The sequence below is a fragment of the Fundulus heteroclitus genome, unplaced genomic scaffold (assembly GCF_011125445.2).
Source record: "Fundulus heteroclitus isolate FHET01 unplaced genomic scaffold, MU-UCD_Fhet_4.1 scaffold_242, whole genome shotgun sequence".
Taxonomy (NCBI): Eukaryota; Metazoa; Chordata; class Actinopteri; order Cyprinodontiformes; family Fundulidae; genus Fundulus; species Fundulus heteroclitus.
In genome coordinates, this window is record NW_023396653.1 from 165,548 (window position 1) to 192,848 (window position 27,301).

The 27,301-nt window shown below is 41.0% G+C and overlaps 1 protein-coding gene across 10 annotated transcripts in view; it reads left to right on the top strand.

Annotated features, from left to right (window-relative positions):
• Window positions 1–24,428, top strand: part of arhgap23b (Rho GTPase activating protein 23b) — a 176,257-nt gene extending 151,829 nt beyond the window's left edge. For 8 of the 10 annotated variants that reach the window (XM_036129870.1, XM_036129874.1, XM_036129869.1 and 5 more), the window contains 15 exons: window positions 2,654–2,693; window positions 2,775–2,912; window positions 3,231–3,539; window positions 3,618–3,679; window positions 9,922–10,028; window positions 10,234–10,346; window positions 17,856–18,008; window positions 18,136–18,214; window positions 18,374–18,447; window positions 18,547–18,636; window positions 18,713–18,838; window positions 18,919–18,963; window positions 19,114–19,207; window positions 21,946–21,977; window positions 22,073–24,428. In XM_036129870.1, coding sequence (XP_035985763.1) covers window positions 2,654–2,693; window positions 2,775–2,912; window positions 3,231–3,539; window positions 3,618–3,679; window positions 9,922–10,028; window positions 10,234–10,346; window positions 17,856–18,008; window positions 18,136–18,214; window positions 18,374–18,447; window positions 18,547–18,636; window positions 18,713–18,838; window positions 18,919–18,963; window positions 19,114–19,207; window positions 21,946–21,977; window positions 22,073–22,933 — 2,323 coding nt within the window. In that variant the 3' untranslated portion in view covers window positions 22,934–24,428. Of the gene's footprint in view, window positions 1–2,653; window positions 2,694–2,774; window positions 2,913–3,230; window positions 3,540–3,617; window positions 3,680–9,921; window positions 10,029–10,233; window positions 10,347–17,855; window positions 18,009–18,135; window positions 18,215–18,373; window positions 18,448–18,546; window positions 18,637–18,712; window positions 18,839–18,918; window positions 18,964–19,113; window positions 19,208–21,638; window positions 21,664–21,945; window positions 21,978–22,072 lie in introns of those variants that run through there. The other 2 variants (XM_021312951.2, XM_021312952.2) reach the window with 2 other exon arrangements.
• The last annotated feature ends 2,873 nt before the right edge of the window (window positions 24,429–27,301 follow it).

A 27,301-nucleotide genomic window follows, 5' to 3' on the forward strand; every position in this document is an offset into this window, starting at 1 on the left:
CTAAAGAAACAGCTGCGACCCACAGACGAACAATACGGACCTGGAGACAAAGTCTTCTACAAACGAGTGGACAGCCCAGAATGGAAAGGACCAGGAGTGGTTATTGGGCAGGATGGTGCAGTTGTTTTTGTTAGACATGGAGGCACCTGTGTCAGAGTGCACCGACTCAGGTTGAGAAAGGTTACTCATGAGGATGAAGGATCTCAGACCACTTGTGATGAAAACATTCAAGGACAACCTACAATGGACATTAATGAAGAAGAGACAGAAGGAAATCTTGGACATACAAGCACAGAGACACAGCATGCAGACATGGACAGAGACGCTGTGGATATGGAAAGACAGCACACGACAAACGTAAGACAGCAGATTGACAGCATCAACATTAAGCCTGGTCAGATTGTGACATTCACTAATGAAAAGGGTGTATCACACACAGCAAAGGTGTTGGGACGAGCTGGTAAAACAACCGGAAAATACAAGAACTGGTTTAACCTGGAACAACTTGAGCCTACAGAGGGGGCTGGTAACTGTAAATCAGCTGATCTATCACAGTTGGAAAACCTCTGTATTCAGCCTAATGTTGCTGAAATGGATACACATGAGGATATTTTCCTGAGCAAAGATATTTCACTGGATGAAGCAAAAGAGGATGAAATAAAAAGCTGGAAACAAAACCAAGTGTTTGAAGAAGTTGAGGACAAAGGTCAAAAGTGCATCTCCACTCGCTGGGTGTGCACTATGAAAGAAGGTGAAAATGGATTAGTACCAAAAGCAAGGCTTGTTGCACGAGGATTTGAGGAACTACAAGTTTCTGACTTACAAAAGGACTCACCTACCTGTGCCTCAGAGTCACTGAGACTCCTAGTGGCAGTGATATGTCAAAAACAGTGGAAACTTCACTCCATGGACATTAAATCTGCTTTCCTACAAGGAATGGAACTGTGCAGAGACATTTTCATCAAACCACCTCCGGAGGCTCATAGCACAGGTGTGCTTTGGAAACTGAGAAAGTGTGTGTATGGTCTGGCAGATGCTTCATTGTATTGGTACAACAGAGTAAAGAGCATCATGTTAGAAGCAGGGGGTGTTGTGTCTAAGGTTGATCCTGCAGTTTTCTACTGGCCTGATGAGAACAACAATGTTATGGGTGTTCTTGCTTGTCATGTTGATGATTTTATATGGGGAGGATCCCAATTCTTTTCAGAGTCAGTCATACCAAACCTTAGATCACGGTTTAATGTTGGTCATGAAGCTCATGATACCTTCTCCTATGTAGGAGGTAAAAATACATCAAAAGACATACATTCAAAACCTGCAACCTATCAACCTCTCACCCTCTAGAGCAGCAGAGTCAGCTTCCCCCCTCACTGAGGAGGAGAGAGAGCAGCTCAGGTCAAAGATAGGCCAACTGTTGTGGGTGGCAAGACAGAGCAGGCCTGATGTCATGTTTGATGCAAGTCATTTGGCATCTAGTCTCAAACAGGCCACAGTACAGACCATATGTGAGGCAAACAGAGTTGTGTGTAAACTCAAAGCCAAGTCAGTTGAACTGAATTTTCAGCATCTTGGAGAAAACAGTAACTTAAAGATAGTTACGTTTACTGATGCGTCTTTTGGAAACCTTTCAGATGGAGGTACTCAGGGTGGGCATCTCATTGTCTTGATGGGTGACAATGGTCGATTCTCTCCCATTTCATGGCAATCAAAAAGGATTAAGAGAATTGTCAGAAGCACACTTGCAGGTGAAACATTGGCAATGTCAGAGGGGGTTGATAATGCTATTTTTATCTCCACACTGTTTTCTGAACTAAGTGCTGGTAGTACCACGCATCCTTTGCCAATAACATGTGTCACTGATAACTTCTCTCTTGTAGATGCACTTAAGTCAACTAAGTTTGTTGCTGAGAAAAGGCTACGCCTGGAAATCAGTTCTATTAAAGAACAGATCCAAACTAAAAGAGTTCATCAGGTTTTGTGGTCACAAACAAAAGAACAGCTCGCTGACTGTTTGACAAAGAAGAGAGCATCCACAACCTTGTTAATTTATGAAGGCTGTTGGACTGTATCATAAATTTAACAAGAAGCTGTGTTGTTCAACTATGTTGTAAAAAAGGAACGTTGGCTTCACAGTAGCACTAAATAGCTGTGCTTTGCTATGTGTTGTTTTCATGCATACATTCTTTATTTGATTCATTCATTTGTTTAAGTATTTTTGTTTGTTTTGTTTTTTTAAAGAAGAGAGTGAGATTGTTAGTCTTTTGTTTATGTTCACATATCATGCCAGGCCACTAGGGGGCTCTGGAGGATAGCCTACGGCTTCCTTGTTCGTTGTTGGTGTTTACATGGCGGCGTTGCCTGTACGTATGTTGGAGTAAAAAGAAAATAAAAGTTTTCCTGGACTCATCTTAAAGTGGAGTTATCTTTGGATTAACACATATAATATGAATAATGGAATATAGTAATATAACATAGCAAAGGGCACTGATACCCTTTTATAAACACACTGAACAGATCTGGATGGTACTTCTTTGTTTTTACCTCCATGGTAGAACTTGAAGATAAAAAGTATTGGTGAATGGTATGTTTATTTATTCTGGATTGAGTTATGCTTAATGCAAAGTTGCTGTCTTTTGTGTGTTTCATCAAACAGTAAATTACCAAAAAGAGTCAAGAGCTTTTTCACTGATGGGGTAAGTTGTATTTATGAAGATGTATTTACCAGACCACCTAACAAAATGTAAAAGTCTTAACCTGTTAACTATAATTTCAAGTCTTTGGACAGTTTGAGAGCCCAGGAGGATGCCCCTTCGAAGCGCCACTCCACATCAGAGCTGGGTACAGTTACCTTTAGTCAAGTTCACAAGGAGGGCTGGCTGTACCACAAACAGATCCTCACAGAGAAGGGGAAGGTAAACCTACCTGCTTCTGTTTTACCTGTACTGTGTGTACTGATGTCCTTCTGTAGTACCTTCCAGACAGGTGGCTTTGATTACTTTTGGCCAGTGTTAATACCTGCTCACTGACAAGTTTCATCATATTTATTCCAATTTAAGCATTTTGCCTTAATCAAAATGTTAATTCTAATTTCCTGCTTTTGCTGTTGAGGGTTTGTCCTCTCTGAAAGATCCCTAGTCTTCCAACGTAATTGAAACAACTGTTAGTTCTTTCTTTGTTTATCTAAATCTTTAACACTTAATTTGATAATGTCTCTGTCCTTGTGTTTGTAGAAGGTAGGAGGGAGCATGCGGCCTTGGAAACGTGCCTTTAGTGTGCTCCACCACCACTCACTCTTCCTTTATAAAGACAAACGGGAAGCCGTGCTACGTGGTTCAGAAGCAGGGAGCAGCCATGACGAACATCCACCAGTCAATATCCGGGGCTGCCTAATTGACATTGCCTACAGTGAAACCAAACGAAAGCACACCCTGAGGCTAACCACACAGGACTTCTGTGAGTACCTGCTGCAGGCTGAAGACCGGAACGACATGCTGTCTTGGATCAGGGTCATCAGAGAGAACAGCAAAACAGATAATGAGGTTAGAGAAATATCTAGCCAGTGGGACACAGCTTCCACAAACATATACGGTGCTAATTTAGGCTTTCCTTCTTTCTAGGAGATTGGATTCTCGAGACAAGCTCTCATCAACAAGAAGCTGAATGACTACAGGAAACACAGGTCAATGGGGAGCATTATATTTAGCAAATATTTTATTTATCTGTGTTGCATCATCAAGTCACGCTGGGTGGGAAACTTGTCTGAAACTATAATTCGATCTTCACTCTTTACCAGAAACCTTGAACTCCATTGGAGTCATCTTTCTGTCCATTGGAGATGCCTAGCTCTGACCTGTGCATCATGTGGGGCTGTTCTAAAATGTATTTACTAAGTTCTCCTGATAAAGGCCTTGCCTCAAAACTTAGACACTTTGGAGTACATGCATACGGAGACCAACTTCGTCTTCCACTTGATTAACCAGCAAGCATGGAAGAGATGCACAAGTCCATTCACTATGTCATGTGCTGATGGATTGGCCCCAACATTAATTAATCTGAGAAAATCAGAGCTAAGATGACCATTGCTGGACAAAGAAACAATGTAGACTATTTCCTGTTTCGTTATATCTTCGGACCCATCAAAGAGCACACTCCAAAGTTCAGCTGCTTTCAATTTTAGATACAAAGCTGAAGTTATTGTCTGGGTGATGCGGCTCCTCCTTCTCGAGAATGATACGCGTTCCCGATGTTAACTTCTTTTTTTTTTCTTTTTTTTTTTGTCCCAGTGTCCTGTCTAGCAATGTGGCAATAAGAATCGATGTCTTAATGCCAAATAGAGCTCGACAGATTTTGCTTTCACAAGTGGAGCAAACAGCTTTCGCCATAATGCTCCGCTTGATTTGTGCATGTAAATAGCTTTATTGTGATTCCTGCAGGGAGAATTTCAAATTATATGGACACTACAATGGGAAAGTAGGAGAGTAAAGGAAGAACAAGAAGAGAAAAAAAAGAAAGGAGGAAGGAGATGCAAAAAGAACAGCACAACCAACAGAGATAAAGCAACAGATACAATCGAGTAACACCTTAATACCATTGCTAAATCATATGTATTATTATTTAAGCTGACACGTGTAATGTGATACCTGAAAAAAGAAAGTGAAAGAAAATAAATAAATAAATTATAGGCTTTCTGTATATAAGTGAACATTTAATACCTGGGACCCAGCACCTGTGGGAGTTTGTGAGAGTGCACTAGTTTAGGTGAAAATTATACAGAAGGAAATAGCTCGATAGTGGTTGTGGAGAACCACTAACATTGGTTCTCCGATGTTAACTTCAAGCCTCTTCAGTAGCGAAATATCTTCCTCTCATGAACACAAAAGACGTCCATGTTTTGTTTTGTGAAAGGCTAAAAGGAAAACATTACATATTGCTTGATGCTGTGTAGTAAGCATCAGTAGATCAGTTTTGAATTTGTTTAGTTTTGGCCGTGGGAAAGACACAGTCTCAATGGGGTAATGGGTGGGTAACAGTACAGAAGCTGCAGAGAGGTGTGTTAAACTACGGCTCTGCTTCCTATCTGGACCCGGGTTGTTAGCATTTTGGAGAACTAATAAATCTAGTCAGATTCCTAGAAAGAAGAGTTGCACCATCCAAAGTGGGATGGATGCCGTTTCTCCGGATCAGAACAGGTTTTCCCCAGAAAGTTCACCAGTTATAAATGTAGCCCACGTCGTTTTCAGGACATCACCTAGACAACCAGCGGTTGAATGATGACATGTCATCACTGACATGTCATCAGGCAAAGAAAATTACGGTGTCCGACATTGTTTTATCAAACTTACACACCAAAGCAACAATAACTTCAGTGACCTTCAATTGGTGTAATCGGATGTCATTACCGCCAGCATGAATAACAATCTTACTGTATTCATGCTTATCCTTAGCCAGCAGTTTCAGGTAGGATTTGATGTTGCCAGTTCTGGCCCCTGGCAGGCATTTGACTATGGTCCCTGGTGTCTCTAATGCCACGTTTCTGACTATGGAGTTGCCAATTACCAGCGTCTGCTTCTCAGTGGGTGTGTCGCTGAATGGGTAAAATCTGTTAGAAATGCAGACAGGTTTTTGGTGACCTTGAGGCTAGAATCTAGAGCTATGCTTCTGCATATTGTCAGGAAGACTTTTGCATTAAAGTCTTCCTGGTCTACTTCACTCATTCTCATTTGTTAGAAATGGAATGTATGAGTGGAACGGTCAGTTATCCTGGGAGCTGCCTGCTCACTTAGATAGACTGGAACACAAGGCTAAGTAAAATCTATCAGATAGTACCCTAGTGGTCACACATTATTTTACTGATGACATGTGAGGAAGTGTACAGCCCTTGCATGGGCATATACCTAGACTTCTTTATAACGCTTATGGGAGGATCAGTCGGGGCTCTTGCCACATTCCTTTTCTCTGCGTCGTGTCCGATCAAGAGCCCGTCAGTGCTGATGTGTCTGTAAACATTTTTTCTGACTTTCATAGATTAAACAAGTTAAAGCATATATTTCTTTTTCATGCGTTGTATATTCAAAACACCTTAAAGTACAATGTGGGGTTCGTCTTAGGGGTAAAGAGCTGGGTCTACCAAAGGTGTTTCACCGCCGACATTCTGCGGTAGCTCTAACACAGGGGTTTTCAAATTCATTGAATGTGAGCTTCCACTTAGAATAGGTAAAGATAACCATGCCCCCCTCCCCCTCCCCCCCTCCCCAATCCAGAAACCTACCGCACACAGGTCCCTGGAGTAAATGCATCTTTCTTTTGTGTTCCTGGAATGCTGTTTCAAAAATGTTTGTTTATTTTAACAAAGTACATTCAAAATGACCTATTCATAAAATATCCATCCAAATATTTCCATTTACATGCTGCTTTTACTGAAACATCACGGACAGACGCCCTAGTTTTAAAATTGTTATTAGAGCAAAATCATGAACGATTGTTTTCAACAGCAGACAAACTGAAATAAACAGACGCTAATGTCAAACTGAACTCATGTCAACAGGAGACGTCAACTGAAATTATATTAATTAAAAAAAAACTGAATCTAACAGACGTCAACACATTCCATATTCCGATTTACTTTTTGGACAAATTATACACAATTAAAACCTATTGCTATTTTAACAACCAAGCATTTTATGTTATTTCCTATCTGATGTATTTCTGATGTTTGGCACTTTGTTTTGCCTTGTGTTAAAGTGCTCTTTAAATAATGATGACAATGATGATGATTATGATCAGAATAAACTTTTGCATCACCTCCCAGAAGCTGGAAAGAAAATAGACCAAAACATTTTTCACACCTCACTTAGTAACTCTTAGTAACTCTAATATTTCAGGCTAAATATTTTAGGCTAAAATATGAAACTTTTTCTTTTTTTGTTTTCTTCAATCCCACCGTCATGTTTTGTTATTTCTGCCAGAACCTGCAGCATTTTGATTTAATCCATCTGAATGCAGTATTTGCAAGGCATACTCTGATTGGATGGGGAAAAAACTGTCTGTGATTGGCTGGTGGAGTGGACAGTTTTTGAAGTTGCGAGCGCAGAAACAGCCGAGCGAGCGCATTGCTCTGGTGTGGAGCGTGGAATGAATATGTGTGTGCGAGCTGAGATGGAACTGAGTCCTCAACCCGAGGACAGTGGGTTGAGAAGAGTTTTTCGGAGTTGAGCGCCAGACCGGTTTTGAGCATTGTCTCACTGCGCGCTCAGACTGGTTCCTGTGCGCTCAAACAGAAGGCACAAATATCGCTACATAACTTCAGAGTTGAGCGGCAGCACTGTCTTCTTCTGTCTTCTTTTCTGTCTTCTCCCCTGTGACTGTTTGGCGCCCCCCTGGGCAGGCACGCCTCACCTATTGAAAACAACTGCTCTAACACATTAAATGCATCAAATATGTCACTCCTGTACAAGAGTCAAACTTTTTTCTAATCTCAGTAGGTGTAGCGTGAGATAAATCTTGATATCCATCTTTTACTCATATCTCCTGTCCTTTAAAAGCGTGCATCATGTGACACAAATCTGAATCTGTACACTCATCTTTAAGCTTGATACATTAATCTCTTTCTTGTTTATTCAAGCTCTCATAGGGCTTCACCCATTTAGTCCCCATTTCAGAGATTTCTAGTTCTTTAAGCACCGGTGCCCGTATTCACAAAGAGTCCTCTAAAACTAAAAGTAGCTCTTAGTGACGTCATTTAAGGAAAAAGCTTAGAATTTCCTAAATTCTAAGATTTCTTGTACAACTTTACCTCAGTAAGATAAAAGTTATTCACAAAACATCTTAGTCTTTAAGAGATCACCTAAAGAGGAAAAAAAACGTTAGGAGTAGTGAGGAGGACATTTAGTGAGCCTAAGAGTGTCTTAAGCATGGAAGATGACGAAAAGCAGATAATATAAACTTTATCATCCCTGTAGGGGAAAATTAATTAGTTTCAGCGCCCCGACAGGTTAAGGCCGTGACTCTAGTAATGTAATTTTATTGAGGATAAGTAAATAATGGGAAACATGTTGAACCATATTATTACCAGAAATGCTCTCAATAATGAACATTTTAGAAGAAATTGAAAAAGTCCCTACTAAGGCTACTAACCTTGCAACCCGACCCCGGATAAGCGAAAGAAGATGGATGGATGGATGGATGGATGGATGGATGGATGGATGGATGGATGGATGGATGGATGGATGGATGGATGGATGGATGGATGGATGGATGGATGGATGGATGGATGGATGGATGGATGGATGGATGGATAAGGTTGAAGTATATACATAAATATACTCTAGACAAGATGAAAGTGGGGAGAAAATATTTTCTGTGTTGTACATGATGATGTCAGCAGCCTAATATCTGAAGGACCATTATAGCGAGTAAACATAGCAAACAAATAAAAAAATAATAATAATGAAGATATAAATCAGGTGTGTTCAAGCAATTAAATAATGCTGACAATTATTTATTAGCTAAGTTTCATCATCATGGCACACATTCCTTACTCATGTCTAATCGGCTAATTTCGACCAAGCCCAGCTCTTATAGTGTGTTCTTACTGAACGAGATGTCGGCGTCAAAGCTGCCACTTTTGCCTGCTTTTGCTCGCCTGACATATCACTAGCAATTTGCACAGTGTGTGACAAGTCAGAAATGCAGTAGTACAATGGCGCTGTCTAGTAACACTTTCACTTACCTGCCACTTTAGTCTCCTCACTGTTCTTGCAGGCTGGGTCCTTCCTGGACTTGTCTCGGTAGTAATAATTAGTTAAGTTATACAACTCAGACCAACTGCAGACAGCCACATTCAGCTTGTCTTCCATGTCGAATGAAAAAGTTTTGTCTCCACTGCAGTCTTTCCCCCCACAACACTGCCATATCCAGTTCAATATCCAGTTCGCAACACAATTTTTCTATTCCAGTGACTGTTGCTTTGCTTGCATTGCAGGTGTCGCTTCACTGTAGCTTTACTTTAATCGGCAAAATCATACCTGTTGCGTTGCTAGAAATGTGTCTGTCACATCGCTTTGTGTTGCATCGCTTTGTGTCGCATTGCTCCTCTTTGCACCTGTGCATAAGGATAACAGGTAGATTAGCCGCACAGGCTGCTACATTTGCGTTCAGTGTGAACGCATCTTTAGAAGTTTGTGCCACACCTAGCAACAGGGTCGACCACACATTCTCCTTAAGATAAAAAATGTTGTCTCCTTCAGAGTCGCTCTCAGCAACTATCTGAATCACTCAGAAGCTAAAACTCCTTGGCAGGAAATTTTGAACTAAGGTAGGAGCTCTCTGAGAGGACTCAGAGAATCTATGGGAATTTGGGCACATTTTAGGGGTAACTTTCTTTCCCTTGATTTTCTGATCTTCACTTTCTCAGATCTAGTTGGGTCAGACATTGCTCAATCCTAATTATTTTTATTAGTATTTTTATTAGAATATTAATGTCAATAAACAACATTGAAGTTGTACTTATACATGATGTAAGTCTCTAATTAGCTGTACATTATTCAACTATTAAACATGTCTATCAAACTCTTATTAATGGAAATACTGTTAACAAATTACACAATGAAAACAACGTGCACCACTTGGACCACATACAGAACATCCATGTTTTTTCCTGTGCTGGGTCTACCAAGAATGCCGCAGCTGTAATCTGAACCACCAACAGGAGCGTGTTGCTTCAAGCTTAGAACTGATTGAAAGTTTTTGTTATTTGCACCTTTTTAACAAGGCATCACATAAACAACACAAAACCTGTCATTTCGACTATTACGCATTAGAATTGCAAGTTTCACCATTAGAAGTCACAGCAGATAAATGGTTTCTATAATGTCAAGACAATTAAAGTGACTCTGCATGCTTTTGTTTCTCTCCTCTTTATAGCCTGACAGGTACCAAGCTGGAATCCTCCACCAGAACCCATCGATTGGTACCTGACTTCCTTCAGGCTAAATCAGGCAACACATCAGTGGGCCGAGCCTCTAGAAATGGTGGGTGTTACGTCTCCTAGTTTGGGACAATAACAAGCTTGAGGCTGATTCTGTGCAGCAAAGCAGTTTTAGTCACATTGTTTAGTTGTGCTTTTTGTGGGCCTTTTGTCAAAACAGTTTGACAAACGACTGTATATTGCTGTCCAAGAGCTGTTATTCAGAAAGCACAAAGATTTGATTAAACCTTTCTTGTGTGTGCTTTCAGATGACTACAAGGCACTGTGGGGTATCAACCTCATGAAGAAAACAAAGAAAACAGACTGTCCCAAAGCTTTTGGGGTGAGACTGGAAGACTGTCAGCCTGCTGTTAACTATAAAGTAAGCCAAATAAGTTTACTTGTTAGTACAAAAATCAATAGTGGACTGACTATGAATAGATATTGTTCATTAAGATATGTGACTGCTCAGTAATTACAGAATGTTGACAGAAGTTGTGAAGTTATTGATTAAACATTTAGGAGGTTAATTTATAAACAAAAAAATGTGTTGTTATGAATTAGTGGGTAGATTCCTGAACATCACTCAGTAAATCGCAAATAAAGAAGTGATGACATGGTGACATACAGGGGATTAACTCCAAAATGAAGAGCATACCTTTTGGCAGCAGAGAAAGATATGATGTCAGAACCTGTTACCACCTGTCAGAACGATCCAAGTTTATTACACCATCAACCCGTCATGATGAAGCCTGAAGGCTGCATACTGAACATTTCTTGCTCCTTCCCCAGTGCAGCCCTGATTGGGAACACCTGTCAGGCTGCAATCAACCTTGGACTCATTCCAACTGCTCTCACCACTATATAGACTCACCTCAGTTTGTCCATTGTTACCGGTTCGTCTCCAGTCCTCTGAACATCATGCCTGTCCTGTTCCTGCTCGTGTCCTGGTCCTGTTCCTGTTCCTGTCTGCCAGTTCCTGCATCCCTGCAACCTCTGTCTGGTAAATGACTCTGGCTTTCATCATCCACTTCTTGCTGCTTCAATAAACTCTGGAAACCAGCTCTCTCTCTGTGTGTGCGCTGTGTTCTGGGTTCATCCAAGACAAATCATGACAGAACGAATCAGTCAAAGGATGAACTCAGTCACACACAGAGCTTGGTGCAGGAGCTGGCAGGACTCTGGATTCATCTCGCCTGGGTCCCTATTCTGTGAGGCCTAGCTTCTGGTTCGTCTCACCTGGGTCGCTGTGCTGCGACGCCTCGCCTCTGGTTCGTCTCGCCGGGATCGCTGTTCGCGATGCCCTGCCTCTGGTTCGTCTCCCCAGGGTCACTGTTTTGCGACGCCTCGCTTCTGGTTCGTCTCACCTGGGTCGCTGTACTAACCACTTGATTCCTGCGCCGACAAGGGATCCTGCGCTCCCGAGTTTCTGCGCCCGAGAGGTTCCTGCGCCCGAAGGGTTCCAGGTTTTGTTTTCTGGGGATCACACTTGCAGCATAGAATTTACCAAATTTTCCAATTGATTTACTTTACTTATTGTTTAAGGCTATATATATATATTTTATCTTTGGTCCCAAAAAACTCTTATTGTGATGTATATGGTTGAAGTGGGTTTCTTTGAGGCGGGGGGTTCAACCCACGCCCACCCAATGCCCTATTCTGTCGGTGCACATCACATTTGTTCTTTAGGTCTGTGTAACAAGGTATAAAGAAACATTATGCAAGTGGGTAAAATGTTAAACTAAGAAAAAAAACGTGAAAGCAGTGTGCGAAAACAAGCACTTCCGTGTAAATTGAGGTAATTAACAGCTTGGTGCAGTTATTCAGAAATATTAGTTAACAGGAAGTGAGACCACATGTACAAAAAAAGTACTGTGATGTACTGTGATCATGATGTAAAGCAAAGCCAAAGAAAGACGATAAGCTGCTGCTGCCATTATATGTTAAAAAGGTTTTAAGGCAATTTCAAAATTATTTGAAGTCATTCCAGTCATTATTTACTAAAGGAATGTAGAACCGCTGCCATACTTCCCAGATTTGAGCATTCAACAAACATACCTAAAAGTCCAGCAGCGCTGTGATCAGAGCAACCAGCAAAAAAAAAAAAAAAAACATCCAGCTCTATCTCAGATGCTCCATCCCTCATATGTCAAATATGATAAACGTTAAGGTTCATGATGTAAGAGACAGAAGGGCTTCCGTGAGAAACTCTGCAGGCAGCACCATTTGTTGCAATATTACAGCTGTTGCAATACCATAATCAAAGTCCAAACTCAACCTGACTGAAATGCTCTGAACGGACATTTGCTGTGGATAAATTCATGTCTGCAAATTCTTAACTCAAGCAACGCTATAGATAACAGTGGGTCAAAAGATCCTCTTGACACAGCTTTAGACTGGTTTCAAACTCTGAGAAAATTTCAAAAGCATACACAATTTAGAAACAAATACAGCTTTTTTTGTATCAGCTCCAAGACAAGACAGCAGTGCCAGTTTATTTCGACCCTTGTGTGAGACTTATTCCAGCGTTTGTTATTCTGATTCCTGATCCTGACCTTTTTGCCTTTCGACCTCTGAGCCTGCTTATTCCCGTTTGATTCTGTTTGCCCGATCTGACCTCTGCCTCACCTGACTACCCGCTGGATCTCTGCCCTGTGTATCGAACCTGGAACCGTGACCCGACTCCGTCCTGGATTATCCTTCGGTACCTCACTGGCTCTCTGATCTCCTGGCTCCGACCTTCGACCACGTCCCCAACTTCGGCTTCGCTCCACGGCTCATCCTGCTCACGTTTGCTCTCACGGTTCTGATCTCCTGCCTGTCCTCCAACCTCCGAAACACCTGCCTCTGGGACTTTATGAGCGGCAACCGCCGCAGCGAATTGACGACCCGCCTGCTGGGATCTACTGGATCTGAACTGAACATTAAGACCAGAGGATCCCGCTGTAGACGCTGACGCCTCCCGCTCCGCATCTGATCTTAATAAACTGTTAAACTTGAACGGTTTGTCTGCCTTGAATTCTGGGTCCACCTGTTCTGAGCCTAACACCTAGTGATCAAAGGAGGGAAAGTAATCATTAGACTGGATTAAGAAATGTCATGATGGCAAAATTTCACACAGCATCAAACTTGTTGAATTCACCTTATTTACATCATCATCATTATTTTGATTTGCTAATATACATTTACTTGTCAATCCTTTTGCTATTTCATCTATTTCACATTAATGGACACTCACCTGTCAGCATTTTACTGAGATTATCTGCTTGTATAAAGCAATTGTATTGTGCAAAACAACTGAACATGATATGGAGAAAAAAGGTGAAAAAGCTGTGCTGTGAGCTGTGCCCAGCGCAAAGCTCACAGCTCTGGAAGGAGAATTAAGGAGTGTTGAAAGGTACATTGGTCCCTGGATCACAGCACAAAGACTCAAGCGTATTGCCGTAGATCAATGTATCTTTTTTCTATGTGTCTTAGCACTCAATGCAGTAATCAAAAGCCAGAGAGATGATTGCATTATACAAGCAAATTTCTAGATGACCATTTAGGCTGCTGACATCATCATGTATAATACAGAAAATTGTTCCCCCCTTCTTTTATATATATTATTTGTAAATTTCTTCACTTTTTATTCATGATTATTCCATGTTTTTTCTATTTAATTATCCTCATTAAAATTATGTTATTAGAGCCGTGTCTTTAACTTGTCGGTCCAATGAAACAAATTAATTTCCCCAATGGGGATGATAAAGTTTTTATTATCTACATATTAATAAATGTATGATTGTTAAATGAGTTTATGTGCTCATTTCCTACAATGTTTAGGTGGTGAATCCGCTCTCTATGTTTCCACCATTTACCCTACTTAAGACATTCTAAGGTTCACTAAAAGTCCTTCTCACTACTCCTAACCTTTTTTCCTCCTAAGGTGCTGTGTGAATAACTTTTATCTTACCAAGGTAAAATTCTCGAAAGAAATCTTAGAATTTGGGAGATTCCAAGATTTTTCCAAAAATGATGTCTTAGTGACAAAATGATGTCTTAGTGAAGCGGTTCCCAAACTTTTTTAGCCACGCAAACCCTACTGTGTCCCAACTGGGTTGACGCACCCCCAATCTTCCAAAAAAAAAAATAAATTAAAAAAAAAGCCAGTTCTATTACAACAGCACAACCAGCTTAACAAAGGTTATGGAAATAAAATTAGAACATAATTTGAATTAAATTGCAATAAAGTTACACACAACATCGACAACAAGATCCTTAAGATTTTAAGGTGCATAGGTGGCTCAGCGTGAAGCCAGAGAAAGAAAGAGACGCTCAGATCGGTCAAACCTCCGCAACCTGAAACGTCTCTGAAGCAGAGATCATCCAGGTGGATTCACGGATTAAACTCTGATGATCTACCTGTGTGTGTCCTCACCTTATTTATTTCATGTACCAGCTTCTAAATCTGAGTCTGACTCACAATTTACGCTGCAAAATACAAATATGAAGAAGTTTAATTTGATTTATGTCCTATGAGAAGTGAGAGGGCGAGAGAGAGAGAGAAAGAGTGAGTGAGAGAGAGAGAGAGAGAGACAGAAAGACAGACAGACTTTTGGTAACATAGCACTCAATAAAGATGTTACTATTCAGAGAAATAAAAAGTTATTTCCTGATTGTTTCACAGCGGTTACATCCAGCAGGTAAACACGCCCATAGCAACACACCTCAGCTCCCCGCAGCCGCACCACCGGTTGACGGTTTCAGGTTTCCCTGTTTCCCTGTTCCGGTCTGAATACGCGCTAAAACTGCCTCTTTAAAATGAACTGCACCTGTCTGAATCACAATGAAAAGTATTACAGCTGTAAGTGTGAGCATAGTCAAGAAATTGGTCTACTACCAATTTTCCCAGTGGCTGCAGCAGTGTGTTCATGACATGCGCATCAGTGCATGTAGCTGGTTCAGAGTCACAACATCATAGGCAAACTTTCGGCCCGAATACAATTTTTCCTCTACTGACGTAAACGACGTAAAGTGAGTAGAACAAAAGAGACATTTTCTGATTGCAGCTCGTTTTCTTCTCCCAGATCCGTTGCAATTCCCTCCTCTATTGCCTCAGATTCCTCTCTCTCTCTCTTGGTTTCTCTCCTTCATCACCAACTTTGACTTTAGATGTCTCACCTGCAGGACAGTTTCTCCCATTTCAGCCAATTGAACATATTTGTGAGAACGAATGAAGGAGATGCCACAAGCTAGGTGCGCATGTACAGCACAATGCATAGAAGAAGATAACTTCCTCTATATTTCATCTTAAAATGAATAGATATTTGTGCCAATACATTTTATTTATTTATTAAATTTAGTTTTTGATAAAAAAATTTACAAAGGAAATGTTTATTTACACGTCTTTATGGTGTGGGGGAAAAACACTGTCAGACCGCCATTACATTTTTCACCTTGCGCTCCCCCTTTGGGAATCCCTGTCTTAGTGACATCATTTTAGTGTGAGGTAGTGTGGATAACGTGTCGCTTCACAGCAGGCTGCTGTGATGACAGCGAGATTTCTCCGCTCCCATGCGCGATGAGTGAGGAGGAGAGAAGGAGACATCCAGAGATCTCTGGTGTGGTGGGCTCTGATTGAGCGCCCAGAGCTTCTTTGGGCTCAGGCTGGAGTGGGAGAAACACTCCGCCTGAAACAAAAGTTTAGCGGCTACCGGCTGCTTGGCGATTCCATTCAGCAAGGATTTTCTCACCCCCGGTGTTGTGCGAAATTCAGTTTGTGTTTTGTGTTATTTTAAATGCCAAGATAATCGGTATTTTTCTAACTTTTGTCACTTAAGCCTGAGAAATAAAAGTAAGCCACCAAACACAGTATTCCAACACTAGTGTGTATTTATGATTTTCCATTGCTGAAATAAGAGGATGGAAACTGGCTGATAGCAGGGTACAAAAATTAAGACTTGCTGAAAAGACGAGACTTCCTGGTAAATCCCGCTGTAATGTATAATATGACAGATTACTGGATTAAGGAAATTTCTAGTATCACACATATGACACATGCTATCACACATAAAAAAATTTGAGAATTTGGAAACAGTTGCTCTTTATTTCCCAAAGTTATGGGGGGAGGAGAGGAGAAGAGAGAATGGATATTACAGATGCCTGAAAGACCGCGTTTATTTATTTTTATTTTACAATTTTGTAAACAACAGCTGCCGATTAAACTGAATGTTACAACCTTGACATGATTATATGAGTTCTTTTACCGGGAAACCGATCAGAAGCGCCGTGAAACCCTGCCTCTCTGTTCGCCTCACTCCCGACACAGAGGCGAACAGATTTTCACAGGGGAACTGAATTTCGCACAACACCGGGACTTTTCGGGTTCGGAAATGTGTGTAAGGAGACATTATCCTTGTTGGTATTTGACCAACCATAAGCCACACACTTTTTAGCCATGTTTAGGCCGTCTATTTGTGTTTGAGAAAGCGAGTTTGCAACCAGGAAGTAACTTGTTGCAATGTCAACAGATCAACAAATATCAACGAATTACGTCATCGGTCACGTGACACCCGGCACAAAATGTGTTATGAGCCTTGTGCTAAAAAGCCTTAAAAATTCACTTTGTCATTGAATTTTCTTATTTTTTTTCCTCGTGTCATAATAATATGTGAACTGTCTAATATATAGCAACTTGTATGATCTCAGAATAAAGAAGTACTTTAAGCTTTATGCTTTAAAACAAGCTCCTTTTGAAATGTCTGGAACCGGATGTTAGCAGGAGCTAATAGCATTTTGGCTAGCGGGCATTCGGCGCTAACAAATAAAGGCTTTAGCTTTATTTTTAGTCATAATGAGTGGGCTGGATAAAGTAAACATTAATGTCCCATCAATGTATGAAACCCTTGTGGAGATAACCTTGTTATGACCATATAAAACACACTCAAATGATATTAGCAATACCATGAACGGAAGGCTAGCGTGAGCTGCCTCCGTTAGCCCTTTGTTCTAAAGGCACCGCGATTTACAAAACATTTCCCAATAAACCCTTTTAACTTCTCTCTCAGCTCTCTGCCCAAACCTGTGAGTCCATGTGAGTCGGTCCACTTTGGTCCGACTCACATGTAAAAGCAGGAAAGTTGTTGGTTGTTCTTGGCAGCGGGCAAGCGTTTAACTCTGCAGCACCATGTGGTCGGGACAGCTTGGAGGCCTCGACTGATGTCCATTTAATAGCCTGATCGCTCAGCTTGACTGGTGAGAGAAGGCATCCACCGTCTCGCGTCCACTTTCGTGCAACAGCTGACAAAACTTAACAAGGCTGTTTCGAAATCCCTTACTTTGCGGCTGGTTTGCTCAGAAGTCAGAGTGAAACTTAGTTCTGTCCCATATGCCTGGGAGGTCCTCCATTGAAGCAGGCAGACGAGTTTACCAGACCCTGGGTCAAGCATGGCTGGTCCAGGCACCTTCCTTCAGATGCTGGCTTGTGTATCGGTCAGGCCCGTGCAGGGCCCATGGTCCGAAGCAGCTCTTTCCTGGTCTGAGCAGGAGGTGGTCTGAGCAGCTTCGAGTCTAAAGAAGTCTGAAGAGAGTGTAGTCAGAAGCACTCTGACCCTTTTATCTGTGGGGGTGTCAACAGCTGGCATCCTGCTGAGAGAGAGAGAGAGAGAGAGAGAGAGAGAGAGAGAGAGGCCGTCCTTTCTGCCTGTGTATCCTTTGCAGCAGGAGTGGGATTCCTTTGTCAACTCTTCCACTGTTCAGAATTCAGTCTGACCTAAATCAATTTTTCATGGCGGTAATATAGCATAACACCGCATTGATATAATGGTATTGTATGCTTCTATGACCTTCAACCATTTGGATTGTTGTTTTCCTGTCTGTGTGTGAAATAAAGTATTTTTCCTGTTCACAGTTTGTCCCCCTGATTGTTGAGATGTGCTGCAATGTGGTGGAAAACACAGGTTTGGAGTACACTGGGATCTATCGTGTGCCTGGGAACAATGCTATGGTGTCAAGTCTGCAGGAGCACCTCAGCAAGGGCATGGACATCAACACTGCTGAGGAGGTTTGGAAAGCTATAATTTCCTCTGAATTCTGAAAGGACACACTGTCTTTTCAAGCTTGATTACCGTCTTCCAAGATAAGAAGATAAAATAATTTTTTAAATTCTGCTTCCTTCTATCTCTGCGCAGAGATGGCAAGATCTCAATGTCATCAGCAGTCTGCTTAAATCATTCCTTCGAAAGCTGCCAGAGCCTCTGTTCACAGACGGTGAGTTTGGGCATTTATTCACAGGGAAGAGCAAGCCAGTGGTTAACCATGACTCCTCCCCCTTGTTCTTTTCTCTGTACAGACACATCTACAGCATTATATCAGCTCATTAAGCTCATTTTGACCTTTAAAATATAATCAGTATTTTTTTGTCCACAGACAAATATAACGACTTCATTGATGCCAACCGAATAGAAGATGCAGAAGACAGATTAAAGACCATGAAAAAGCTGGTGTGTTTCAGATTTGTGGAATTTCTTTTCCTTCTAAATTCCTTTCTGTTGTGATAAAACTGATGTTTTTCCTTACATTCAGTCCTTGGCTTGTTTCAGATCTGTGACCTCCCAGATTATTATTACCACACCCTCAAGTTCCTGGTGGGTCACCTGAAAAGGGTAGCAGACCACTCTGAGAAGAACAAGGTAACCTTCTACTTCTTCTAACTCCAGCTGAATCTTTCTGCTCAAACAAAGCCTTTAATCCTTGACATTATTGCAGATGGAGCCAAGAAACCTAGCGTTGGTGTTTGGTCCCACTCTGGTGAGGACTTCAGAGGACAATATGACTGACATGGTCACCCACATGCCTGACCGTTATAAAATAGTGGAGACACTAATCCTTCATGTAAGAGTTACATCCTGCATCCTAAGAACCTTCATCAGCACTTTAACCTACATTAACATTGAGCTACTTTGATTCTTCAGCATGACTGGTTCTTCTGTGATGGTAAGTTGGATCAGGAAGAGAAGGTGAGTTTATCCCTCTGCTGAAAAAAATCTACGAGTTATTTATCTACCCTTTCATATATTTTCTCCAACTGTGTGTGTGTGTTTGTGTGTGTGTGTGTGTGTGTGTGTGTGTGTGTGTGTGTGTATGTGTGTGTGTGTGTTTGTTTGTAGGCCCCTGAGGATAAGGGGGACATACAACCTGTCCCTAACATCGATCATCTGCTGTCAAACATTGGCAGGCCAGGCATGCCTGGGGAGGCATCAGGTGAGGAGGATGGTGCAGACTCAAGACAGCACAGAAGGATAACTGTGAAGACTTTCTTTACAGCTTTTTTTTAAACTTAGTGTACAGTGCACCTGTACAAATGTCTTCCATCACTGTAAGCAGCAGTTTGGAAACAGAAAGCCTAGCTAATCCTAGATGTTTTTTACCTAGTTAATAGATTTTTACCTAGTTAATAGATTTACAGAGACAGTGGAGATTTTTAATTTAAAAACATCTATCAATCCCTTTAGAGTTCTGTGGACAGGAAGCAGGGTACATTCTGGACAGACCCTGGTCACCAGTCACCCATTACAGGGGAATGAAATATCTCAAACTTAAAGCTATGGTTGGTAATCCTATTCAGAAACACTTTGTAATACTGGTTAAAATTATCGTTCCATCCTGAAAGTGTTAAATACATTATGTATTCACAACAAAGAGGTTAAAAAAATTATTTTCTGTGGAAGCTGCAGGCCTGTAAAAACTCTAACCAATCCGTGCCCCTTGGTCCGAAAGGGCATGGATTTGATAGAGTTTTGTTCCAGCTTTCATTCTCTTCTGTCCCTCAAGTTCCAGGGGTATCGCTATATCAACTGGTTGTCCCATATTGCAATCATTTTCAAACGCTCACGTAACAGCAATGTCCGTGCTCGTTCTTTCATAGTCTCCGCTTGCTGGCTGCGCATGCGCAGTGTTTATGTATCCGGTTAGGTTAGCGGCTAGGTTAGCTGTTAGCTTAGCGGTTAGCCATTCATTGTAGCTCTGCTGCTCTCACCATAGACTTTGAACATGGCTGAGAGTCACATGAAGTGAACCATGTTAATGTTTACGAGAAGAAGAGGAAGGCCTCAGTAAAAAATAATAAGAAATAATAAGTGGATTTGGGAGATTTTTAAGATGCGATCAACCTGAAGAGCGAGGTAAGCCGGTATTGCGCGTGTGCAGTTATTCAAAAAGAGACTTGGGGAAACTTCCGGAAAAATCGCCAACCCTAGCTTTAATGAGTATGTTTATAAAAATGTGATTAAAAAGTGCAAGCTTATACTGAAACATTTTTTTCAGTGTATGACATTATTCAAAATGTCTTTGTGTCAATGAAGGATACAGTTTAGTAGTATATTTATTGTTTCCAAATAAATGCAATGTCTGTCAGCATCTCAAAAATGTGATCTCATTTTGTCATGGAAGTGGAAGTCAGTGAAACTTTGGCCCCATTTACACAACAATGTTTTTATGGTGAACATAGAACAGTTTGGTTGCATTTGTACTGTCCATTTACATGACAACAGCAAATGTTTTTTTTCTGATGACTCACTTTGAAAACAGGTTTCAGAGTGTAATGGGTCGGGGTTGGCGAATGGAGGGTTTTTTCCCACATCTGTTTTGACTGATGTGTGTACCTGTTGTGATGTCAAAGAAGAGTCTAGTTTGGAAGATGAAGAGGGAAAAGCAGACACTAGTTCATAGGGTTAGTCATATAATTTTACAATAGTCATAGAACCAAATTCAGGTTTTAGAGCATCCGTGTGGTCAGTTCATAGTGTTAGGTTCAGCTTGCTCATCGGTGCATAGCACTTCCCTCTCCTGCCTCCTTACATGCTGCTCATACTGTAAGGCGATGAAGTGCTGATAGGTTTTCCTCCTCCAGTATAAGGCGAAAACTGATAGTGGAAGCCATGAAACCTCAACATATGGGGAAAATTTGTCTCAATAAGACATGGTCATGGAAGACAGAGCAGAAGTGATAGCCTTGTGGCAGCATTGTGGCAGAATGGCAGGATCGTCTAGTGAATCCAAGCAGTGAGAGGCGACAGCTGGGATACAGCTGTCGGGAGTATAGTGGTTTGGATTATAATTGGAATGTTCTGATGACATATCGAGGAAAGTGGGCGTCTCTGGGGTGTTAGAAAGAGCAGGGAAAACAGTGTCATTATTCCTTTTCACTCGAGCCTTTCCAAATCTCTCCCAATCCAGTCACATTTATACATCATGTGTCATAGAGAGCTTGGCCTAACTTTGCTTTTAAATCAAAAATTAAGTGGGAAATTCTAATTTTGTTGAACTTCTAAATTAGCAGTTTTCAATTGGTAAATGCTAAACTTAAAGCTACCTAAATCCATAAAGTAGAATAATCCAGGACCTGCGGAGTCTTACCTGGGTCTGTGAATATCTCCTGGTTCATGTGGCTGCACAGTTCAGCAGGACCTGTTTGATGTTTGTCTGCTCAGATACACAGTAAATGCTTAATGCTTGTTTACTTCTGCTCCAACATCAAAAAGTTCTCCTCCACATTCAAAGATCTGTTACATTCTGTGACCAAGCTGACTTTTACTTCTTAGAGTTTTTCTCAGATCTCCCATTGCAGTCAGTAAACATTCAGCATTTCCAACTTTTTCTGTCACCCCTGAAACTTTCTTTTCCTTTGCTCTAGTTGAGACCCTGGATTGCCTTCCTCGGTAGGACCAGGTCTTCAAACTTTAGCGTTTGTGTGTGTTTGGTGCACCTTTGTCTTAATTTCATGAGTCTTGTTTTTTCTGTCTCTGTGCCATCATTTCCATCTGTCATGACCTGTTTTGCATTATAATCTTAAGGTGACTCATTTAAAAAGATCAGTAATCAGAGAGTAAGCAAAGTTTTCCTGAAAGTTGATAGCATTGTTTGGATTGTAGAGAATATTTAGATATAACTTTAAATCATTTGATTCTGGTTCTAAGACACGTCTTCTTTTCTTTGGGTAGATTCCACCACTAGCAATTCAGTTAAACCGAAGGTAAGCAGAAGAGTCCTACTTTCATTTTAATTCCTTTACCTTATGCAAGTGAGAATTAAATGGCTGATTTATGTGCTGGGGCTTCATGTTTTCAGATGTCTTCCAGCTCCAAGAAAGACCTGAATTCCAGGAACTTCCTTTCCAAGTCTATCATCTCTGATGTCACCCGCAAACGTAAAAAATGCCTAAGCACCCATCTACAAGTTAGCAGCAGTGAGGAGGAATCCGGGGATGTTGTCAAGGACACAAGCTATAGAGTGGGGAATGCAGGACAAACACAGGAGCCAGCTCAAGAGGAACATGCCTGTTCAAAAAAAGAAAAGAGACAGGGAGAGGAACATGAAGTGACCTCTACAGAGGGAAAAGGAGGAGAAGAGGAGATAGAAAAACCTGTGAGGAAGGGGGATAACAGAGAGATCTGGAAAGGAAGCAGTTGTGTCTGTTATCCTCAGCAGAACAATCCCACTTACCCCAAACCCCCAGCAGCAATAAGCCCTCCCTCAGACATGAAGGTTGAGCTTGGAGCCAAAAAACGCCCCAACATTCCCTTCTGGATTGCTCCCAGTCGGCTTCCCACCATGCAAATATCCAGTTGCTATGGCACCCAACAGCTGGACCAAACCCAGGTTGTTTCACTCCGCTGCAGAAAAAACAGAGGTAGTAGGATAAGGGCAAACTCCATTAATCTGGAGCTTGGCCGGTGTGAGGATATAGTTAGGGGTCAGAGGGCAGACAGAGGTGGAGAAGTACTTGCAGTCCCGTGTGGATATATACATCAGGGCTTGGTTGTAGATGCGGGCTCAGCTAAAAATATAGATCCCCTTCCTATCTTCCCTTCTCCTTCTGGATGGATAGATAAAAGTTCCCAGAGATCTGACTCTGTGGTCTTAAGAAGATCAGCTCGAGATTCTCAAGCCAAGACAAGAGTGTTGCGTCGCCACACTGTTGTCATATAAGCCATTTTATAATTCTACTAAAGCAGAAGCAAGAACCTAAAGTTTACTCACTAAGATTTGTTTGTCTGTTAAACCAGGGTGGTGCACCCTCTTTATACCGTACAGATCCGAATTTATGGCAACATAATCCAGACTCTTATCAGATGTTAAAGTTATGTACATTTAACATAGGAACCCAATTAGGTCTTCAATTATTTATCAAAAATTATACCATAAGGCTAATTGTGTGTGAAAAACAACATCTATACATCCTCCTCCCATAGGAATGACGAAGGTAATTAGATAAACCACAGCTGCCGATCGAATGCAATAATGAACTGGCCATCAGTGGAGTGTAACAATTCTTTAAAGCAGGAGTTTGTTGATGTGGGGAATTCAGGTCAGTTTATACAACACCAACAACGGGGGGAAATGTTTGTGATTTTAACTGCTCGTCCATTTGGGAAATGTTACAGGGGAGGCAGATCACCTTTAGATAATTAGATTTTAGGTTTGCATAAAAATAAATTAACAAGCTCCATTTTTTTCTACTTTGGTTTTAATATGGGAGGAAAAAACATCAGTCCTCCATTCCAGCCCTATTTCTTATCGGGGGATAGGGGAAAGAGTTTTCAAAGGATGACAGTAGCAAAATGGTAGATCAGGACACAGCTGAAAGCTTGGTCTAAAGGACCAAGATTATTTAGAATTGGAATGAAGTCCTGCTTGATTGAGATCTCCATATAAGATCTTGTTTTGGGGGCATGGCCATCTAGACTGTTAGGATTCAGCCAAAATTGCAGAGAAGCATCTTGATGATCAGAAGGTAGTAGGGACCATATGTATCAAGACAACACTTGGCGCCACAGTGCAGATTAATGGATTTAGATCTTTCAGTCTGTTCACGAAGATGGGACATGTACTAACCTAAGTTTGTCAGTGAATATCAATGTACTGTTCCAGCACATTAGGCAATAACATGGTGGAACTGCTCTTCTTCTAAGGTCACAGGCCAACTTTACTTGGTTGAGGCGTACCTGGACAGGGCTTAGTTTTGGACACAAACATTTCTCTGCCAAAACACTATAGATGGGTCAATGATTGGGCTGATAATAACCCATAAATTGACAGCAACAGGATAACAGCTAACTGAGATGTAATGAGTGAGCAAGCCAGTTTCCAGACTTAAAGAACTGCAGAAAATCTGTAAGCAATGCTGAAGTTTTGCATGTAACGAGGAGTGTGCCAACACCCCCCTCCCAAAATGAGTGAATCGCTGCTCAGTGACTGTAGGGTCAACCTTGGATTGGCCTGTTAATGTGAACATTTTACAGGTGCTCACCTGGTTATGTAGGGGAGTGCTGGCCTAGTGGTTAGAGCAGTGCACTTGCACTCAGAGAAGGATGCAAATACAGGGAACCCCAGTGCCCGCACTCTGGTTCCCTGAGCAAGACCCTTAACCCCAGAACGCTCCCCGGGCACCGCACAGTGGCAGCCCACTGCTCCCCTAGGGGATGGGTTAAAAGCAGACACCACATTTCGTTGCTTTGTACTTGTGACAGTGCAATGACAATAAAATTGAATTCTATTCTAGGATACGCCTGATTTATGGGATTGCTAGCAAAGGGTAATCCATAAAGGATCAGGTCATGCTTTAAATCAGAGGTTCTTAAACCTTTAGTTTCTGATCCACATGATAGTGCCAGAATGGACTCATGACTCAAATTATTGGTTCAATTTACAAACATTTCTACTAAGTCAATTAACCATGGGTGGTATAATGATAATGCAAACAGCATCAACAACCAATGTGTTTGGTTTTGTCTATTTCTAAGTGCTGTTTTTATATCGTTAAAATCATCAACCTAAATATGCTTCGCCTTTATCATTTGTATTTAGTTTAATTCCTGTAAAGAGTCTGAAGATTCCATACTTAATGATCTATGACCCGAATTCATTCACTAATTCCAACTTCGGGAATTAGTGCTTTAAATCATTTTTTTCTGCCATTTTTGAAGAGTTTTGGATGAACTTTCTCTCTCCACAGTAAAGCAAAAGTACCATAAAAAGAGTTAAATAATTAAAACATACATAACTGGCACAGGATCATATCATTAAAACCTTCAAAGAATGACGCCATTTCATTTCAATTCAGTTCAGTTTATTTATAAAGCAGCAATTCACAGCAAATGTCATCAATGCACTTTACAAATCAAATTATCCATACAGATTGGTTTAAAAGATAAGCATGGAGCCACAATAGACAGTCACTTGCATTGTGTTGACTTTGTAGCAATCCCTCACACTGGACATACATGTAGAGAGAGCGAAAAGGACAATTTTCGTTTAACAGGAAGAAACCTCCCGCAGAGCCCGAATTATGCTCAGTGTGAATGACCATCTGTCAAGACCGACTGGGGGTTTGAGAAGACAGAGCAGGGTCAGAAAAAGAATACAGAAGCACTGATCCTATGTCAGAGAAAAGTAAAATCTATTTTCCATAGGTTATTGAATCAGAAATATGTGCCAATCTTCTATGAGTCCTAGCAACTTCACTTCAAGCTTAGACCATGCAATGATCAGTGAAATAAAATTAAAACAGGAGCACAAGAGAAAAATCTTACAAGGCGCCGACAAATCCTCCTGTGGGCCTGCAGACAAATTTCAAACCTCCTCATTCTGGATTGGTGCATGGAGCTTTGACAACCCTTTGTATCCTTGACAAGCCTGCCAAATGTCCCATGTATGTGTCAGTAAGCGGGGGGTGGTGGAGGGGTTAGGCTTGGGACTGGGGATGGGTTACCAAATCTCCTGTGTTTATCCCTTCCACCCCACTCCATGTGGACCATTTTAGTGTCAGGAGAGAGTTGGGGCACAGCAGAACCAATGAAGTGTTATAGGGTATGAGCAGCTGAAAAAGGCTTCTTCCCATTTAATTCCACCGGTTCTGACCTTAGCAATGTTTTTCCAAGTTTTTTTTCCAAGTTCCAACCTTATTGCCAACCAGACTCCATCGCTATGCCCCTTTGCATGTCCTATGTATGTGAGTGATTGTGCAGAGACCTATTTTGTAACTGTTGTATAAATCCTTCCTAACCTTTGAATATAACATATATAATTTATTAAATTATTTGTTCTGAAACTGATGTGGTCTGTTATCATTGCTATTGTAAATGAAAGCTGGAATGTGTGTAAGGATAATCCCCCCCTGTAGGTAAGTTACTGCTCCGGTTTAAGTTGTTCAGTTGTTGATTCTTAGGTAGGAGGTAATGTAAAATTTAGGGGGATGGAAATAATTTCCAGTCATAAGATAAGATAGGATAAGATAGGCTTTATTGATCTCACGTTGGAGAAATTCACTTGCCACATCGGCTCATAAGAGAAGGTGCAAAAGTAGGAAAGGTGCATCAGTTATATACAGTGAATCTTCATATATACAGTGGATCAAAGAAAAGAAAAAATAAGAATAAAAATACAAAAAGAAATAGAAATGGGCATATGATGTCTCATTTACAATCACAGTGAGATATATATATATATATATATATATATATATATATATATATATATATATATATATATATATCAGTGGCGGCTGGTGAAAAAAAATCTTGGTGGGGCTGGCCAATAGATTTCCCTGCCTAACCCAGTACATGCATTTAAATTAAAAGTCGGAAAATTACTACGATTCCACAATAAGCATTTAATTAATAAAAAAAACATTGTTTACAAAGGATTATTTTGGTGTTTTTGTCTTATTAATCCTTTTCACAGACTCATGCCAGAGGGTTTGCATACATTGTACATGTACGTATATTATTACAAAACAAACGTTTACGTCTTGACTTTAATATGTATCCTAATTTTTTATTTATATAATGATTTAAGTAGAACAATGACTAGTGCAAAATTAAGTTGTATTTACCGGAGATGAAGTGTAGACTGCAAATTCTGTCTTAGTATGATGGCTCCCACAGTCCATTGGCATCCTTCATCCTTTTCATTGAAATGATTCATTTCTTTCTTATTTCTTTGTCCTTCGGTAAACGAAACAAACGTACATCCGACGATTTGGAATGCTTCTGTGTGCAACCGGGAGCACAACAAGTCGTAGGCATTGTTTAGATTCCAAAAATAAACTAAAAGTACGCTCTAATTCACCCGTTTTGTCACGCTGGTAAGCGAAAACAGTACTGTGTTTGCCGACCACCGTTACCCGGATGTAGCGCGGATGTAGCTCGTGACGTCACGCGTGAAGTGCACCTATCACTGTGCAGCTAGGGCTACTACTCCAGGAGCCCCAAAGCCATTCATTTTGGCGATGCTGATTGGCCAAATATTTATAAATCTTCCCTAGCAACAGTATACGATTGGTTATTTCGCTACACT